Source organism: Phasianus colchicus, chromosome Z (assembly GCF_987193195.1).
Source record: "Phasianus colchicus chromosome Z, bPhaCol1.hap1.1, whole genome shotgun sequence".
NCBI lineage: Eukaryota > Metazoa > Chordata > Aves > Galliformes > Phasianidae > Phasianus > Phasianus colchicus.
Genome location: NC_143476.1, coordinates 34120421 through 34139706, shown reverse-complemented (window position 1 = coordinate 34139706; position 19286 = coordinate 34120421). Strand labels below are relative to the sequence as shown.

Below are 19286 nucleotides of genomic sequence, written 5' to 3'. Positions count from 1 at the left end.
GAACTTCAGATGCGTGTTTTGGTGATGTGTGTTGCTTCTGGTGTGCACTGCATGCTACAGAACATGCTAAGTGTACTAGGGCAAACAGAGAGCAATAAGTAAAAAGCCTCTACAAGAATCTTCCATGTCCGTATCTTCCATGCCCACCCTACCAGTAGCCCTGTTCCTGCACCCTATGGATAAAGGCTGGGGACAGAGACATCACTCCTGATTCTTCCAGGTCATGAATGCAAGTGCAAAAGTGTGAAATTAAGGAGTTTAAAAATATTCTTGACCGCATCAGGTGGATGGCAATGAAGCCTCTTTCTGCTTGCTGCAGGGGTACCAGCAAATCATATGCTTAAAGCCTTTTTGGTGAGCACACGTTTTAGCCCTGCATATACACACCAGCCTCCCAGTGTGTTCCACCTGTTTCATGTGCTTGTCTCCAGTACACATTATCAGCCAAAAATGATGAAAGGACTTCAATGTCCTTTAGTTTTGTGTGTATTTTCTAGCTCAACTATGTACGTAATTGATTTATACTCTTTTGATCTTTCTCTAGTTAAAGCTGATGCTTAAACCTCAAGGAAGGAGGTAAATGTATTTATTTAGACAGCTGCCAAAAACATTTCAAGCTTTGTTTTTCAAAACTGGATAAACCATATTTTTAATTATCTCTCGCAAGCAAGATTTCTACTTTTCTTTTTTTTTGAGTAGCCTTTGTAATGCCCTGTTTCTTTCTGTTCTGGATGAAATGATGCTTTTAAAAAGGCTTTTTCAAAGTCTTACAACATAGTACTGATAATTTCTGTTAGTCTGAATAAAGTGCTTGCAAGAGCATATAATGACCACAGCTTTAGCAATCTCTGAACTGCAGATGGTTCCTAATGTCCTTCCAGAGAGGAGGAAGAACTCCTATTGCACGTTGCCTTTTGTTTGGAGGAGATGTCCAACAAAACTGAGATGAAGTGAGTCCCTCTCAGGGATGTTGGCAATGACGTGTCTTTCCTAATATAAAACCAGATCATTCTGATTCCTCTTGCTTTGAACATATAGTGCTATTGTATTTATATATCTATACACAACTTACAGTCCTAAGGGAAAGTCTTTTATGTTTGATTTTGACCTTGTTCCCATATCTAAGACATCTGGATAGTAAAGCAAATTACCTGAAAGTCTTTAAATAAACTCATCTTTATTCAGAGCTTGACTGGTTACCGTTTTATACCATCAGCATCCAGACCTAGCTTAGAACTTTCTTTTGCAGCAGATGTTTGGAATGAAATCTGTCCCTCCTACAGCACAATTTCATGGGCTAAATTTTCCTCCTAAGCATAAAGACTTTATAGCATCTGTGCCAGTCTGAAATGCACAAATGCAGGTTAGAACATATGCCTGAAATCTCAAAATTGATATAGTAAAGAAAAAGATTGCAGCATCATCACATGTATTCATTCATTTTTGCTTGCTGTGTTTTGGTACCATTGAGTGTTGTTTCTTACTCTTTATAAATGTAGTAATCAGGCATGCATTCATGTAAGCTAAAGTAGCAAACAATTTCCTTTTTTTCTCACAAATAGCTGAAATATACTGTGTGTGACCATAAACAAAAGTGTTTGATTGCCATTTGCATATATATATTTTTTACATTCTTTTAACAGATGTGAAGACAAAGTTTATGGTATTTGGTACTTGAGGTCCATATTGTCTGCTCCTGGCTGCATGTTTATTTAGGGGAATGCTGGACCTCTGTGCAGGGGAAGGAGACATTGTGAGTTTTATAGTAAATAATTCTGTTTCTCCTGCATATGGAAAACCAAGTGAATAGATCCTAGATCCAGAAGGAGTTAATTTTTTTAGTTTTCACTTGAATTTCATTGTGGCAATCATTATTATTCTTGTTTTTTACTCTTTAATTGGTGATAATGCATAAATTACAGTGGTCAGAGCAGTTGAACAGTTCAAGATTTAGCCAATGAAGTCACTCAGATTCTAAAGAGAACCACTGAAGTAAAAAGTCACACAGACCGTTCTAAAGGATCACATAGTTTACTGATTTCCTAGTGGTAATTCTGCCATGGCTTTGTGTTTTGATACCTGTAATTGCTTGCTGTGAGAGGAGAAAGTGGTTTAAAGCAGGAAACGCTGTGCTATTTAGCAGCTTTTGAAAGCAGTAAACTCATCTGATGTGTTCAAATGCAAACAGTGCTCTGTAGGATGATCAAGAATCAGACAGTATGACAGAATATAAAGCAACAGAAGTCTGTGCAGCTTTCATGTTGTCATGTGTTTGAAAGTAGCTGGTGTCAGAGATGTGGAGCATAAAACTGGACAGCTGGGAAATGTTATCTCCCCTGGGCTTGCTCCCAGTGATGTGCAGTGCAGGGACTTTTGCCAGCGCAGGAGATATCTGTGTGCCTCTTGGATTTTCCTAGAGTTTAGGTAATATATTTTCTTTGTTCAAAGTAATTAGGGAGGAGGCTGCTACACATTGATCTAGACACAGATCATGGAAAGCAGCTTTTGATGTTGCACATCCTTTATTATATTTTTGGAATATTCACTGTATTTCACATATTGATGTGGTCTTCAAACAAATTTAGTATCAACTCTATACTTTCACTGTACTTGAGCTTGAATGAACCCACATTTTCTGCATTTATTTTAAGTTAAAAGATGTATAACAGATTTTTATTTGTAGTTCTTTGCCTTGTGTAAATATAAAACTTTATGTGACTGAAGTTTTCTTGGGTTCTTATGTAGTGTTGCATAATTAGTTTCAGTATGCTTTAAAGGTAATGAGTAAGTATCACATTAAAAATACTGGGGGGGGGTGTTTCATTGTATGAAAGATATCTAAACATCTTTTAGGTCTGTTAGAATTGCTGATTCAGACAGATAAGATGTTGAGGCACTAATTCATTGCAGTGCATTTGTGTCTGCAGCCTTCTGCTATGGCAAAATAATTTTTAGTACAGGGTTCAAATATTTTCCTATTTGCAAATTCTCTTTTTTACTTACATATTTAGCAGCAGAATAAAAGAGGACAATATAATATGACTTAATTTGAAGTCATTCTTCTAAAATACTAGAATGAAAAATATTTAAATACATTGCAAAGTGATTTTAGTATTGTATTAATGATGTGTCTTAGTTTCAAACCACAACACAATGGTATTCTTAGATGGAGAGTATGCAGAAGAGTTTTGCTTTGATTCAGCTGACTTCTGTTACGTTATTTTGCAGATGACTGCTTGGAAAACTGGATAGATTTCAGATTTTTGACATGACTTATACAGATGGGAAAGAATATGCTAATAGTGGACCTAAATAGAGAACAGAATAGTAGCCAATATATAAAATGTGAGGCAGTTTCCTAGCATCAGTTGCTGAGTTTCTTTGTATAAATATTATTTTCAGATTTTCTCCTGGCAGATTATTTTTCAAAACCATACACATATTAGAAACCCCCAACTGTACATTGAATAATTGTGCAGTGCAGAATTATTTTCAGGTAGTTTAATGACTGATCAGCATAATATATTAGTCTCCGCAGAGTGTTTACTAGTGTAAATAAAAATATTTTAAAGTTTAAAAGCATCCTTTGAAATTCATCATCTGGCTGTTCTTTCTCTTTCCTGTCTTTCCTTCCCCATATATGTGCAGCTTTACATAACTCTTCACAGTCCTTCTGGCCTTCAAAATGGGAATCCCAGTATGGTTTGTTTTCAGGTGGAAAAAGTGGGTCATCTGATACTGGATGCCATTCTCCTGACCCTTTCTGATTTGCAGGATTAAGGCAGAAAAACTGTATGGATGCTTAGTTTTAGATTGCTAAAGCTACAGTACCACAGCCATATGTGAGGATGATTAAAGTGCAGATTAAGCTTTGAAGGGAGGAGGTTTTTGAATATCTACATCTACTTTACATATTGTTGCATGTTTTCAGATGGCCAAATAGATACAATCATGCTGTTTGAATTTAGTGGTAGTGTTCTGGAATACGTGTGCTGCTTACATTTTTATAATAAAAATACAGATGATTTTCTTCCTTAAGATGCCTGTGTTTGTAATTTAGCAGCCTAGTTCACTTTCCCACTGAAGAGCATTCCAAGGTCTCGAGTACAGCAAGTTTTAATAACTCTCTGTGAAAATTTAATCATGGCTGATGATGCTGGCCTTTCAGAATTTTGACATAACTTTTAGCTAGCTTCGAAGTTACACACACAGAGTGCTTTATTATTTTGTCACTGACATTAACACATCCCAATTTCCTTTCCATTATCCAGCTGTCGTTCAGAAAGCCTCACTGTCTGAGGCACAGAACTTATATCTGCTGTCTCAAATACGTTGTGTGACAGCCAGCAGGTTGCTCGTTGATTGTTTAGTTGTGTAACCCTGCTGGTACCATGCTGGTTGTCATGAGGTACATGGCTGTGGCTCTCAGAGATAAAATTTAAAATTCAGGTGTGTTATATGCTGAAAGCAGCTGCTATACCTTCAAGCAATTGCGCTGTTGGTAGCTGCTTTCTGCTCCTGCTGTCTAAAGGCTGCCTGGCTGCCCAGAGAAACAGCAGAAGTGTTTAGCTATGTGATAAGTGATGTTTCCAGAGGAGAGGGACAGTGTCAGGAAGAAGAAGGCATTCTCACAGCGTGCAGAGCACAGCCCATGAAGTCTGATGTCTCTGCTTTGGGCTCGGAGAAAAACAGTCTGTCAGGGCAGAGATAGATTTTGGGGCCTGTGGTGCGATCTGAGGGTAGGCCATCCAGTTTGGAGGCAAAGCAGCTCATTTCTGAGCTGTTCTGGGGCCAGGGTGGAGGAGTCCATCCCTGATCCCTGCAGTGCCTGTGAAACAAGGCCTTGCATTGTCTGAATTCGCACAGACAGCTGTAGGTGAGGCATCATAAATTTTGGCGTTGTATGGCCAGGCCACACTGGGAACTGGTGTGTGCTATTTGTGATGGATGAGAGAATGGTTTTACTGTTCTAGGATATAGCAGTATGTCACTGAAAAATCCTGGCACTTAAGTGCTATTAGACTTATATGTATCTTGAGTGCACATACAGTCGTGATGTTTTCCCTTTCATATGTGGTGTAATAAAATTTCAAGGCCTCTTAGATTTATCTGCCTTTGGGGTCACAGGCCTCTGGCTATTTGTCTGTTGTAATGTCTGCAATCTGTGGAGCTGCCTGATTTTGTTCAATTTCTCACAGGGAGTGTTTGTTAGCAGCTATAGTGCCAAGTGACATGGCAGTTCTGGTATAAAAGCCATGACGCTGGGCACTGAAAGCAAGACAAACATTCTGTCTCAGATTCCTAAATTTGGATTATGGGCTTACTGTACTCTTTCTTATCTCACTGATCTCTGAGCATCTCACTGTCTGTAAGAAGAGGCATGGGCTGGGCTGCATTTGCCTTGCACATGCTTGGCTAGTTCATGAAGTGACAGAATCAAATGAGTGCTTTCTTCTGGGCCTACAAGGATGGATGGTCACGCACAGCAGCAACAGCAGTATGGTAAATGTGATTTATGGACTCTCTAGTCTCAGGAGGAGAATGTTGAATAAAGTCTAGTTAGATGAAAATGCATGAAATGGGTTTTTTGTTTGTTTGTTTGTTTGTTTTTAATAAATACTGAAGTTTCTCACTGAGATTTTTTAAGTTTCCTGGAATATCATGTGTCAGGTTCAGAGTTATTTGTTGGAAACTTTCAATCTGCCTACTTTCCAGCTTGCTAGTTCCTTTATGGTGTGCCCGCGGGCACAATGGTGAGGGACTTTGAGAAATGATCTGATCTGGAAGAGATGTGTTTTTGTCATGAAATTTCAGAAAATTTTATCACAGCTTTCACGAAGTTAACTTAGTTCTGTTGTGTGCACAATTGCCACAGAGATAAATCCTGAACGTGAAAAACCTTTGACATATCTCTTTTGCAGCTGTGTAAAGATACCTATGTCTTGCTTTGGGCTATCTGCACAGAAGCTGCTCTTGTTCATAAGTTCCCAAAGACTCTGCAGGTTTTGAACATGCTCTTGTATCCCTGATCTCAATCTTTTCGTAGAAAAAGTGTTGGGTTAATTTGGATTGCACAAAAGTAAAAACAAAAAACAAACAAACAAAAAAAAGGAGCTTATATCTTTGTAAGAAAGGTGCAAAAACCTGTACAGTTACTTGTTCAAATAAGAAAATGTTTGCTGAAACTATGGACACCCCATCCCTGGAGGCACTCAAGGCCAGATTGGATGGGGACGTGGGCAACCTGATCTGTGGGTGGGAATCTGCCTGCAGCAGAAGATTGGAGCTGGGTGGACTTTAAGATCCCTTCCAACTCAAGCCATTCTGTGATTCTTTGAGTCTATCATTATTTATTTTCAGTCCTGGAATATGGAGATGCATGTTACAATTTTTGAAAAAGACAAAATCCTAATGTGGTTCTGATTATCAATCACTGCTCTGTGAAAAAGTAGAAAAGTAAAATGGTAACAAGTATTTATCCTGTGTTGCAATAAAGTATGTGAGATGTAGTTAAATAGCAAATTCTTCCTTCCCTGCCCCAGATCCCAGACTGGCACTTGACTGCAAATTTAGAGTACAATATTTAGGACTGAGTGTTGCTCATTTTACATACCATTAAACGAATATGTAGGCAGTGGCACAGTATATACTGAGCTGTTTTGAGCATAGAGAGGGCAAATGATTTAACATGACCAGGGTGTTGTTTGTATCTTGAGTGAAAGTTTAAAATTTTGCACATTTATAAGTTTTGCTTATCTTTATGAGAACATGTCCATCGTCAAAATGTAAAAAAAGAAAAAGGAGGTGGAAAACATGGAAGAAAATCGACTAGCTATATACCTTTCCTTCATAGAGTATTATTCATTGAGCTTGTGATTAATCTCTTACAGTGAAATAAATGCCCGGCTTGATGCTGTGTCTGAAATTCTCCTGTCAGAATCCAACGTGTTTGGCCAGATTCAGAATCTTCTTTGTAAGCTGCCAGATTTAGAGAGAGGTCTCTGCAGTGTTTTTCACAAAAAGGTATATCCATGATTATCCTAATTTATTATTTTCTAATTTTGTGTTTCAATCTCAGTGTATTTTTCACAGATTTTGCATGTGTGTTTAAAAAATAGTTTCTTACCAGCAAGACCGAAGCTGACATAATAAAGAGATACAAGTTCATAAAAAAAAATATTTTGCCTTATGGTAGACTCTTAAGTTATCTTGCATGTTAACAGTGATCTGTTGTTCAAAGAAGAAATGTTTCAGTAAAATTAGAGTACAAATACAATGTATTGCTAACGCTAACAGGAAAAACATTGAAGGTGTTCCTGTTTCAGTCACTGGATTCAGTGAGAGGAGAAGATGCAGTAGGTCCTTGTGCCATCAGTTATTTCCTTTTAAAACAATGCACTACATTCTGTATACTTATCTAAAATCACACTTGCAAGTGAAACCACTTGGCTGTAGTTAGCTGTTTTAACATGAATGTTAATTTGTTTATAAATTCTCTGATTTGGATCTCACTTGCACATTTTTATAAGAATTACTTGTAATGAGACACTGGCAATTCTTAGCTGAAGCAGATTAATGCACTAATAGCTCCTATTCAGTACTTCATGTTCTTTTATTTCACTGTTATATTTAGGGGTTTTGACAGCTTGTTTTAGATAAATTAATAGGTGGGTAGATGGAGAGCAAAGTTGTAATTTCTTTGGATGGTACAGCACAAAGACTTCATCTCTCTGAAAATCTGAAACTCAAGTTCTTTTTAAGGCTTTAAGATGTTAGAGTGTTAGGCACACGGAGACACTTTCATATTTCAATGAACGACTAACAGAGATCTGCCATCATGAAGTATATGAAAAGAGGGAGTGTGCACCAACTTCATCTTCTGCACAGTAGACACTCCTGTCCTGTTCTTCCTTTTGTCTACGTGTGTGTTAGTCTGTATCTGTTTGTTCAGGTGCTGTTCCTTCCTGTTGTAGGTCTGCTTACTCTTTCAGCTTTAAAGTTGGCATTTTAGGTGGGGCCATTTAGAGGTCATGGATTTTCATGTTATTTTTGAAATGAGGTAATACAATCTGTCTTATCAACAACATTGGTAGGGTGTTTTGTGAATCAGATGTTGGAAAGGAGTTGCTTTAGTGAAGGAGGGAGCCAGTAGAACCCTCAGGAAAAGTAAATGGGGTGAGGGGAATGAGTTTTCTTGCTCCAAGCATGCAAATTGCCTTTGATGAACTAGCTTCCCATAGTAAAAATATAGTTTGTTATCCACAACAGAATGTAGTAGAGAGTGCCCTGACCACTGAGTAATCCCTCAAAATCTGTAGGACTTTGAGTAGATGATAGTGTCCCTACAAAACAGGGTCTGTTTTGAATAAAGAAACAAAAGCAAACTTTGGAAAGCAGATTCTGAAGTCTAAATAGATAGCGAATCTGACTGAAAAAAGGTCCCTTTGTAGTAGATGCATATTTAAGAACACAAAGTAACTGGTTTTCATAAATGATTGTTCAGATTATCTAGTGAAGACTGCCATTTCAGTTTCCACTAGGAGTGCTTCCAATTCTGTTAACCCCAGATGTCCATCTCTCATATGTGCTGACATGAGGTTCCCCTTCTGTATTTTCATTCCTACTGAGGAGCACAAAAAGATTGGAGCACATTGACAAACGAACTAATCAACAATTAACTGTTAACTGTAATCAGTGATGTGCCATAGTGTAGTCTTGATAACTCACTGTTAACTACTGGAAAATCTGACAGGTATTTAATCTTTCAGACTCTATGGGCTTCACTGATGTTAGCATTTGAGAAGATATGTTTCACAAAGGCAGGCTTCTGAAGTGTGCAGGGGTGGCTGTGTTGTGTCAGTTGTTCTGAATACCTTTTGTTCACATCAGTCACTGCAGAACTTTTGCTGTGTGATGAACTTTGTGCCTGTGTGGAGACAGAAAAAAAAAAAAAGTACTCTGTTACAGAATCAACTTTGCAAGGCATTCTTGTACAATGGAGATGAGAGGGAAAAAAATTAGGCATTGCTTCAAAGGTGGTATTGCCAACTCCAAGTTTGCCCCAGTCTGGAAAGGAATTATGGGATGATAATTACAGGAATGTGAGATGAGCAATGTTACTGTTGCTATGGAGAGAGGGATTAATACAAGCACTACTTGTTCTCAGTTTCTGCAGCTCCAGCACCTGACATCTTCCCAGACAGAAATGCTGTTAACCACAAAATAGCCTTACTCTTCTCTATGGCAAGAGCGGGATGGCTGGATATGAAGAGATTTGAAGATCTCTTGGTAGCATTCAAAAGTTAACTTCAAAAGGCAAATGAGAAACAGGAGTATTGTCTAACTCTGAGAAACAAGACTTTTGTCTAAGTTGTGCCTGGAGCTGATGCACAATGAAATCTTGTTGGAAAACACATCTCAAAATTCCTATTCTCTATAACAAGTTCAGCCTACTCTACTGCTCTCAGAGGATGCTGGGAGTTATGAATGGCTGGATCTTACCTTTTTTTTCTCTCAGTTAAACTGATGGCAGCTTAGCCTTGGAGAGTGTGCAGAATGGCAAGACAGTTGTCTGAGTTCAATGCTTAAATGGGTTTAAGAACCTGTATAAAACAAACATGCCCCTCAGTACATTTAGAAAAAAAGCCATTCCAATCTTGCTTTCTGGTATTATGTGGTGGTCTGTGTTTCAGAAGACACGTATTTGTACAGATTTAATCTGTAAGTGTTTACCTTATCTGTAACCCTTGGCTCTATAAGCTTTTTTTTTATTATTTATTTACTAAAGCTCAGTCACCAAAGTGTACAGCAATCATCATAACAAACAGACAGCAAATTTATACCACACATTAAAGTGAAAAAGTTTCACGAAGTCTTCTTGTGCAAGAAGCCAATTAAACCTTGTCAGGACAAATAATAAAATGTCATTTTAGTATATTCTGCTCCTAACTTTAGAGTCTTCCTGTTTCTGAGTTTCTCATAAATTGTCACAGTTAGAAAAACAAAACCTGTTTTGTTCTGAATCAGTGTCTGAAGCCACGCCTGGTATTTCATTAAAGGCTCTGATATTTCATTAAAGGCTCTGTGATTTTCAGTATCCTGATGATTCAGAGAAAAGCACTGTATTTTTTATTTTTCCTCTTATTATATCGACACCTGTTATGTATGTCCTTGAAATTAGTTATTGTTTGTGTAAAATGTTTAAAATACATTCTCCCCATAGCATGTTATTTACTTCAGCACATCTATTATGCTCACTATACTAAAAACTTGAAGGTGGTTGTTCTACCTTGAAATGAGTGATGAATGAGCGCTGCATTTGAATTCCCATTTTTTGAATTTGAAATGCTATTAACTTGGAGTGGTCAATGTCTGTCAACTGTAGTCTCAGTGGCTCCTTTTTAGATCTATTGGAAACAATTTCCCTATTGCAAACAAAGCTCAATGGCTTTCAGTGGTGTTCTCAGAAGGGTGTTAGACCTGTCATACTGCTGTACATCTTCCATGTGTTCTCCCTGGTGGCAGCCACACCATTTTCATTACAGTTTGAGGAACTGCCACTTGAAAGTATTTGACATCACTGTCAGTTCTGAGGTTATTTTTCTAATGCCAGAGAAGCTACAACCATCGTTGGGCACATTTCAAAATTAGTCTTCAAAAATAGCATTGAATAGGCTTGTGAGAATCTTTGGTGGTTGCAGGATTATTAATCCTGCTTTATGTAAACTATTTTTACAGTATGTTTCAAAAGCTTCTAATTTATAACACAGTTATATATTGCTTTTGTAAAGTTAGAATTTAAATAAAACTAGTCCCACTTTAATGGAGCCCAGCTTTTCATAATCATTATATGCATCTGTTCCAAGATATCTGTTTGCTTTGTTCTGCACTGGAGCCATAAAATTTTAAATGCAAAGTCCTGCAGTGTTACTGAGATCAAGCGGGGAAAGAATAATGCTCTGAATAAGCACAGAAGGATTATGTTCACCTTTTTCTTGGGAACATTATATTCAGAAAAGTTCTGTGTAGTAAAATCTGCCATTCTCCAACAGTGTTGAAGACTGTAATAGAATCAAACAGGTTTTAACTAATTAGACAACTATGTGTGTAGCTTAGCAGAGTTGCTGCAAGAAACTTCAGAATGTTTGTTATGTACTCTTTGACAAATCTCATGATAACTGTGAGGGTTGATTGTGGTGCCTTTTGTACATAATTGAGGTTTTTTCTGTTGTGGTGGTAGGTTTATTGGTTTTGTCTGTTTTGTTTTTTTTTAATATTCCTCCACTTATCTCTCAACCTTTCTTACAGCACCTCAGACACATGTTGTATTGTTCTCTTAAAAACTTTTGCCTTTGCCATCTCCTTATAGATGATGTGCTAGTTAAGTCTCAGATTGAATCCTTTCCCTCTCCCCCCCCCCCTTTTTTTTTAAGAATAATTTTGTACATAAAAACACCTGCTTAGCTCATGTATTTCATACTACCCATATTTTTTCATTCTTTTTTTTTCTGGATGTTGTTCTGCTATGAATCAGTTAATGCTGTCTTTCAGGATTTTTCAATACAATTTTGTGTGGCAAGGCTTCAGCCTTTGCATCCTTGAGGAGTACACTTAGTAGTCAAGGGAAGTCTTGCAGAATTTTATTCTTTATGTGCATCAAGGCTGTTGACGATGATGCAGTCAGTCATACTGTAAATTAGTTTGACTTTGAGTCCAGGCCTGGATTTATCACTTCTTTAGTCTTCAGACCTTTCTTCTGTGCTGTGACTTCAAATGCCACTGACAGATTTACTGTGTTATTATTTTGTTTTATTTTGTTGTCATAGCTTTTATAAACAGGTTCCAGATTATCAGAAATATGTTGATAAATTGCAGAAAGCACAGGGGTAAAACAAAATTTTCATGAGGATGAATAATGGGTTGTTTATGAAGAAAGATTAAAAGATTATAGTTTGGTTAAATTGATTATTAAAGGACAACAGAAGGCGCTGAGATATTTGTAGGGTGTTAAATAGCAAAGATAGTGGAGTTAGTATAATACAAAAGAGTAAAACTAGAGATATTTGGATTAATTTAATGGAAGGGAAATTTAGGCTTCCAGATGAAACTTTGGTATGATGAGATTTAGTGCTTTGTGGATTAGTTTTTGAAAGGAAGGGGGTAGCACATAGTTTAATGGAGTATTAAGAGCTCAAGTCTAGACAAAAAGAAAACTCTTGTACAACTGAGCAGTTGTGGAGAAACCACCTAGTAGTCTGTTCCACCCTACTTTTCATGTATATGAAACAAAGATAAATTTGAGTTTTCTGAAAACATGCAGAATGTAACCTGTCTTTGAAACATCGTGGTTAAATTACATATTCCTATTGTCAGGTACCTGCCAACCAAAATGTAAGTTTTCCTGCTCTGTGGGTATTGAGAAGCAGTCTCAACTGCACATTGCACACTGCACTGCACATTGCTGGCTACTCTCTGAGAGATTCCCTTTCAATAATACCCTGGTCAGTTGCCTGAAAGAGACAGAAGAATCTTTTTCATACCTTTGTAGGTAGGAGAGAGTGAAAGAAAAATGAGTGCTTGTTTTCTCCTTCTTTCCTAGAAATGTGCAAGTGAGGGCCATCACATGGGGTTGCTAGGAATTCTGTGATGGATCCGTCTTGTCACATAGCCCTGGCAGAAACCAGCTAGGCACTGAAGCTGGCAGCTACTAACATTCTAAACAGTGACTTCTGGCTGCTTCTTCTCTGTGTTCTTGTGCCAGAACTCTTCCTTTCTGCACTTAACCTTGCCTTTCCAAACATTCTCTTGCCAAGACTATAGCCTAGGGATTCAGATGGCAACATATAGATGCAGAAGGCTGCATGCATATGTTGTGATATTCATGAAAATACTCAGCCTGCTTATTTGCTGCCACACACTATCAGCCTGTTTTTCTGCTTGTTGTGTACTGCGCGTATGTTACACATCTCCACCCAGTAATAACAACAGTGCTCTGGACTGATCCCTAAAGATAGTAGTTAAAACAGTAAGCATTTTTTATTTATCAATTAGCACATTTTATTAATGCTATGAATGTGGTAAGATTCTGCAGTTGTATTGCAATGCATATGCCTTAACTGTATTTTGTCTGGTTTTTAAAATCCTGAAAAAAGCAAGGTTTAATGACAGTGTACACTATGATGATTTAGGTATTGCTATTGCTTCCTTTTCAGTGTTCAACCCAAGAGTTCTTCTTGATTGTCAGCACTCTGTCTCGTCTGGACTTGGAAATTCAAGCTCTTGTTCCAGTCATACACTCTCATGTGAAATCTCCTCTGTTACAAAATGCACTGCTGGAAATCCCAGAACTTCTCTCCCCAGTAAAACATTATTTAAAGATTCTTAATGAAGAAGCAGCTAAGTAAGTAGACAAAACAAGTGAATTTCCATGCCTCATAGGATTTCTGGCTATGTATATTCAGTTGTGTGAAGTATGCATCTTGTTTTAACACACCTCAGTTTTATATTTTAGTTTTTATATTTCTGCACGTTACTTTTAGTTAATGCAGAGCTTCTTGCAGTTTGTTTGTTTGTTTGTTTGTTTGTTTGTTTGTTTTTTAAGATAAACTAGGTGAGCAAGTAATTTTGCCCTGTGGGTATGTGCCTCAGGCTGAAAAAATTTTTTGAAAACTTTTCAGCTGTTCTCATGAACAAATGTAGAGCAAACAGTGTTTTGCACATATTAATTCATTTAACAAATATTTGCTCTTTAAAATTTAGATAGATAAGCTATTTTTTTTGAAGAGAGACTTGACATTCAATGGAGTGGCTGCTTTGCTGCCAGGAATGTTTTTTTACAATTTTTTTCAAAATTCACCAGATCTTTGAGGCCATCCTCCCATTTTGTTGTTATTGTTATTGTTGTTGCTTTTTTGTCTCTTTATATACTCACTAATGATGAGAATATGGAGTTTAATAATTCTGAAGACTCCACATAGCCTGTGGGATTTACATCTGCTTATACCATTTCTGGGGTTACTGCCCTGTTCTTTCACTGTGCAGAATGACTAAATGAGCTCAGTCTTAAAATGTGCTCAGGCTTTTGGCTGTAATTATTTTCCTGTAGTGTGCATCTGTCCTTTTGTCTTTATTCTGTCCTTCTTTGCTGCTCCCTTTCCCACAGAAAGGTAGACAAAGAAATCGTAATGACTTTGCATTATATGGGAGTGCGGCTGCAAATAATTTATTGTGTATACTACTTTGGAAGTATTGCTGTCTCTATTGACAGCAGTACCCTAAAACCCTAGATCCTGGTTTTAACCACCAGAGGAAGAGGACAGGAGGCTTAAATGCAAAATAATAAAGCAAGAACATGGATTCAGTTAAGGAAGTGATACCTGTGTGGTACAGACTTGGGGAAGAGTATCTTGTGGCCAGTAAGACTCAGTCCTTTTTGAAACAGTATAATTATCTAAAAAGAGTTCTTTCCTGGTTCTAGTCACAAAGGCAGCCAGCCTTTCTGAACACTTGCCTTTGCTGGGTCTTTGTCTCCCTTCTCTGTAGTTTTTGTTTACATAACATGTTTGTGGGAAAGACATTCTGAATACATAGTGAATACTATCTGGCCTTATGCTCAGGTCATCCTGAACTTCCCTCTTATAGAAAATTTCATTCTACTTTGAGCATTTTCCTCATAATATGTGTGTCATACTATGAGATTTAATTGGTATATCTATGGATTCTTTATGAAATATGCAGGATATAGTTTAATGTTTTGTTATATTGAAGCAGCATATTCTTTATTGTTTTTTTTTCCACCACCAGACTAAGAATATATATCCACCTCATGTATGAAATCTTTATCATCTTTCTCCTGCTGAGATTTGAAAAATGTAGGATTAAAACTTAGGACTTCCTTCGCTTGCTTCTGAACTAGAGACAGATGCAAAGTGTATAAATTTGGAAGTTGAGAAGGGGTGAAATATTTGCTGTCTGTTGGACAGGTGGAATTATAACAATTCTCCTGGTTCAAGGTGTCCAATTACAGTTTTGGCAGTTTATGACAAAACAGAATTTATTTTAATTATGCCAAATTTACTTTAAGTTAAAAAAATATATATATATATTTTGTCACTGTCTTGATGATTTTAGAGTAGCATACAAAAAAAAAAAAAAGATTCAATAGTAAAAATAGATCTACAGAATGTATAGATTTTATTTGCATTTATTTATTCAAGATGAAGACTCAAGATGAATAATTTTCATTTTGGTCACATCAAACTTGTGTGACCATATTATTATTGCTCAAAAACCTCTCATAATAATCATGATGACTACTGACGTACATATGTGCACAGATACTTAGACACACACGTGCATCATTTGTTAATTTTAATATATGGTGTAGTGTTTTTCAAAACTCTGTTCCAAGAGCTCTTTGGCATGGATTTGTGATTTTTATCTTGTTTTAAAGTTTCAACTTCTACATTTTTGGTAAGCATTACATAGCAGTGAAAGTCTTTGCTATCAGCTGCTGGCTGTAGAGATCTTTTTTCCTCACATTCCCATGGAAACAAGTCTAATTAGCACAAAATTGTTTCTAAAAATTAGTATTGTATTTTAAAATGGTGTCTTTACTGTCACTTATATAAAAGCTATGTCCATGTAACACAAAATCGGAACACAGCTTTTGAGTTACCTGCCTGGTCACTGCTGGGTCAAACAATGAATTCATTTTCAGAGAAAAGGATATCCAAGTAGCCAGGACACTGGAATTCTTCATCTCTTCCATATATTATTACCTCATTTCCTAATTACTTGCTCTCCAAATATAAAATTTCAGGGAAATTACATAACTAACAGTTACTGTTCTGTATTTGCTCTAAAATACAAATATGTAACACAGTTAACTTAGTACTGATTGCAGTACTTTCTGTTGTTTTCCTGCTATTAATTTATTTACTTATTTAATTATTTACTTATTTTTGATGACAAGCTTATTTGTAATAATCTGTTCAATTTCACAGTTTTAAACATTTGAATGGCACTTTCTTTTCAGGTTTCAGTCCTGAACTAAGATAATGCAGTCAAAACAATTCTGTCATTTTCTGACACTGAGTCTGTTAAAGAACATTGTTTTGCATGTATTAAAAATATTCACAAGAGACAAGAAGAAAGCTCATCTGAGAAACTTCTGATTACATCCACATGTATCACTCTGAAAGTACTGCCTCCTACTTATTTCCATGGAAACTGCAGTAGCTACAAAGAACACAGGAACATTATTTGATAGAGCACATTTTCAGCTGCAAAACACTACTTTTCAACAGTCACCACCACTAGCTATGCATTTTTACCAGCAATGAACATGAGCCTGTGTGCTGCACTCACAACAATCTGCACCCACAGAGGTCAACAGCTGTTACTGTCGCCACTGCTGAAACACCATTCATCGTCTCACTGTACTCACATCCAGTGTTTGTCCCCGTAAATGTTCAGCAAGCATCTATGAATGTCAATTGGTGCAACTTTTTCTGCATGGAGGAATTCAGCGACACTCCTTTGCTCCAGATGCACTTTCATGTCAGACACCATTCTGTCAGACTGCCCCTCTGCTGCCATCTGTCACACAGCAATGACATGTAATGAGTTATTGGTGGGAAGGTTCAACTCATGCTGCCATACCACCAACATCCGCCTCTGTTGTTGTGGGCCAACATCATAAAATAGGAGGCACTGCTTTCAGAGCAGCCCTTGTACTTTGATGAAAGCAAATCCTTTGATGAAGGATTTTTCTTTGCAGTCTTTATGGAAATATGCCCAAATTTGGCAAATTCTGAATCCATGAAAAAATTGTTAAAAATTGTACAGAAATTATCCAGAACTCCACATTCAGTATTGATAAAGATTTTGCCTGTACTCAAGATGCTGCAGAGTGAAACAACAACTGCATTCCAGAAACACAAACTGAGACATAAAGGAACAACTTGTGCTTTCATTTTTTTTTGCACTGCTGGACTGAGGGAGAATGAGGAGAAAGCTTCAGGATTCACATTCAGAGGAGACAAAAAAAAAAAAAAAAAAAAAAAAGCCAAACCAAATCAATAAAACGTGTTAGATTAGGAAGGAGTTTTGAAAACATTTTCTGGAGCTGTCTTTGTGTAGCTTTTGATAGTTTGTATGCACAGTGTCTCTCTGTTTATGTAGTGTGTATGACAGTTTCTGATAAACGTGCTGCACTATGACCAAGTATAATTTAAAAAGAAATAAAGCTAGTCTTAAAACAAATGAGAATAATTAATAAAAATAGAGACGTAGCTGGTAAATAGGGAATGCATTTTTGGATTTACTGTTATTTTTTCTTACACTTCTTATGGATAGGACTGGAGATAAAACACAACTATTCAAAGATCTTACAGATTTCCCCGTCATCAGAAATAAAAAGGAAGAGATCCTGGATGTGCTGTCTAAAATCCAATTACATCTTCTGGAAATTCGTGAACAAATTAAGAATCCTTCTGCAGAGTATGTTACAGTTTCTGGTCAAGAGGTAATACAATGTCTGTGATTCGTGATGTATCTTTGTACCCTACTGAAAAATAGCAGAAGGCTGGGCCTTATCTGGAACTCTCTTCAGTTCGTATATTTGATGAGGTCATCTTAACATATTTTTTTGTACATCTTTGAAGAACAATTTTCTGACAGGGACACTTTTTTTTAATTTGTTAACTCAATTTACTTTAGCGATTTAAAGAACAAAAACACATTAGTGAAGTTGGATTTGACTCTGTAATGCTTTGCTTTTTTCTACGTGTAAAAACAGTTGCATACTTTGAGGTTAATTATATGGCTATTAAGTGCAGAAATATTCTCAGAGAACCAAGAGACATGGCATTGGGTTAATTTGGGGAATGGTACAATAATTTTGTAAGTACTGATTAAGACTCTTAATTTGAAAGACAGAAGAGAAGAGGAACAATATTAATATTAATGGTAGATGTTACTTCACTGTTTTTAACTCTTAGAAACAGTGGTTGTGGACAGGGCATTAGTATGCTAGATGCTGTACAAGTGTGGACAGGTCGTGCTTCAGTGAACTGAGAAGTTCAGCACAAAATGTAGAGAAAATGGTTCTGGAGGGATTTGTAAGGATATTGAAAGGAGCAGTGAGGCAGAGCTGGACAGCATTATCATCTGGGAACTAACAGGAGGAAGTTGGGGAAAAATCCACAGAAAACTGGGAAAAGAAAGAAATACTGAGATGCAGTGAGGAAATAGCATGAGAGTTGGGGTTAAAAGAGATGAACCAATTAGAATAGGAAGAAGAGCATCTGATAAAGAGCTCAGGTGAATATTCCTCTTGATGGTGACATTGAGGAGAGCAGCTAGCAAGTTCGGTAGGCCATCAGCATGGATGCTAAAGTCAAAAAAAAAAACATGGAACAGAATTTCGGGAAGAAGGGAATAGCCAGGAGAAATGTTTGTCTTGTATAGTATGGTTTGAAAGGTGGATGATGACGGACGTTGTATGGCGGAAGGGAGAAAAGAAGGGCTGATTAAAGACAGAGGACAGTCTGAGGGTGTAACTAGATATTAATGGAATCAGACAATTTCAAAAGCCACAAGTCAGCTTGTACATTTTTAAGAGAGGAGGTCTTTGTAGGAGTGAATAGCTCATAAACAATTGTGAACTGAGGAAATCTGTCTTGAAAGAAGCAGAAAATTATGGGTAGCTGTTACCTAATTATGTCTGGGGTGAGTGTTTCGGTGACATCAAAAGAGGTAGCAGAAAGAGGGTTATAGAAGATGGTCACTGAGGTGAGGGATGGTACTAAAGGTGAGGCATTAATGGAAAGAGAATTGAGTGGGAGGAGCAGGGAATAGGAAGAGTCTCTTCCAGGTTAGATCTTTCTTCCCCAGATCGGTCTGGTGTATTCTTACATTTTTGTAGCATGCTGACAGATCTAGTAGTGTTCAAAACTTCTTAGTGGTTGGCCTGAGCAGAAGTAGGCTTATGGTTCGTTTCTTCTGGTGGAGAGTGAAATTGCAAGGAAACAACTTGGAGAAAAATGAATTCTAACTATTTGCTGTTTAATGTGAGTTCCTATACCTGTTTTTGCAAGCATGTCGTTAAATATTCAGTCAGCCCATAGTTTGTTAACTCTTGTTAAGTTCCTGTTAGTATTCTGATGAATCTCCAGGTGATGCACACCTTTTCCAACACGCAAGGAGTCACATCCTTATCTATCTTACCTTTTATTTCCATGCCTCCACTGTCAATTGTTATAAATGCTAAACAGAACAGAAAG

The 19286-nt window shown here is 37.1% G+C and overlaps 1 protein-coding gene across 1 annotated transcript in view; it reads left to right on the top strand.

Moving 5' to 3' along the window:
• MSH3 (mutS homolog 3) overlaps positions 1–19286 on the top strand; it is a 111020-nt gene that overhangs the window by 52039 nt on the left and 39695 nt on the right. The window contains exons 13-15 of the mRNA XM_090132645.1: positions 6891–7023; positions 13212–13399; positions 17359–17527. Coding sequence (XP_089988771.1) covers positions 6891–7023; positions 13212–13399; positions 17359–17527 — 490 coding nt within the window. The remainder of the gene's footprint in view (positions 1–6890; positions 7024–13211; positions 13400–17358; positions 17528–19286) is intronic.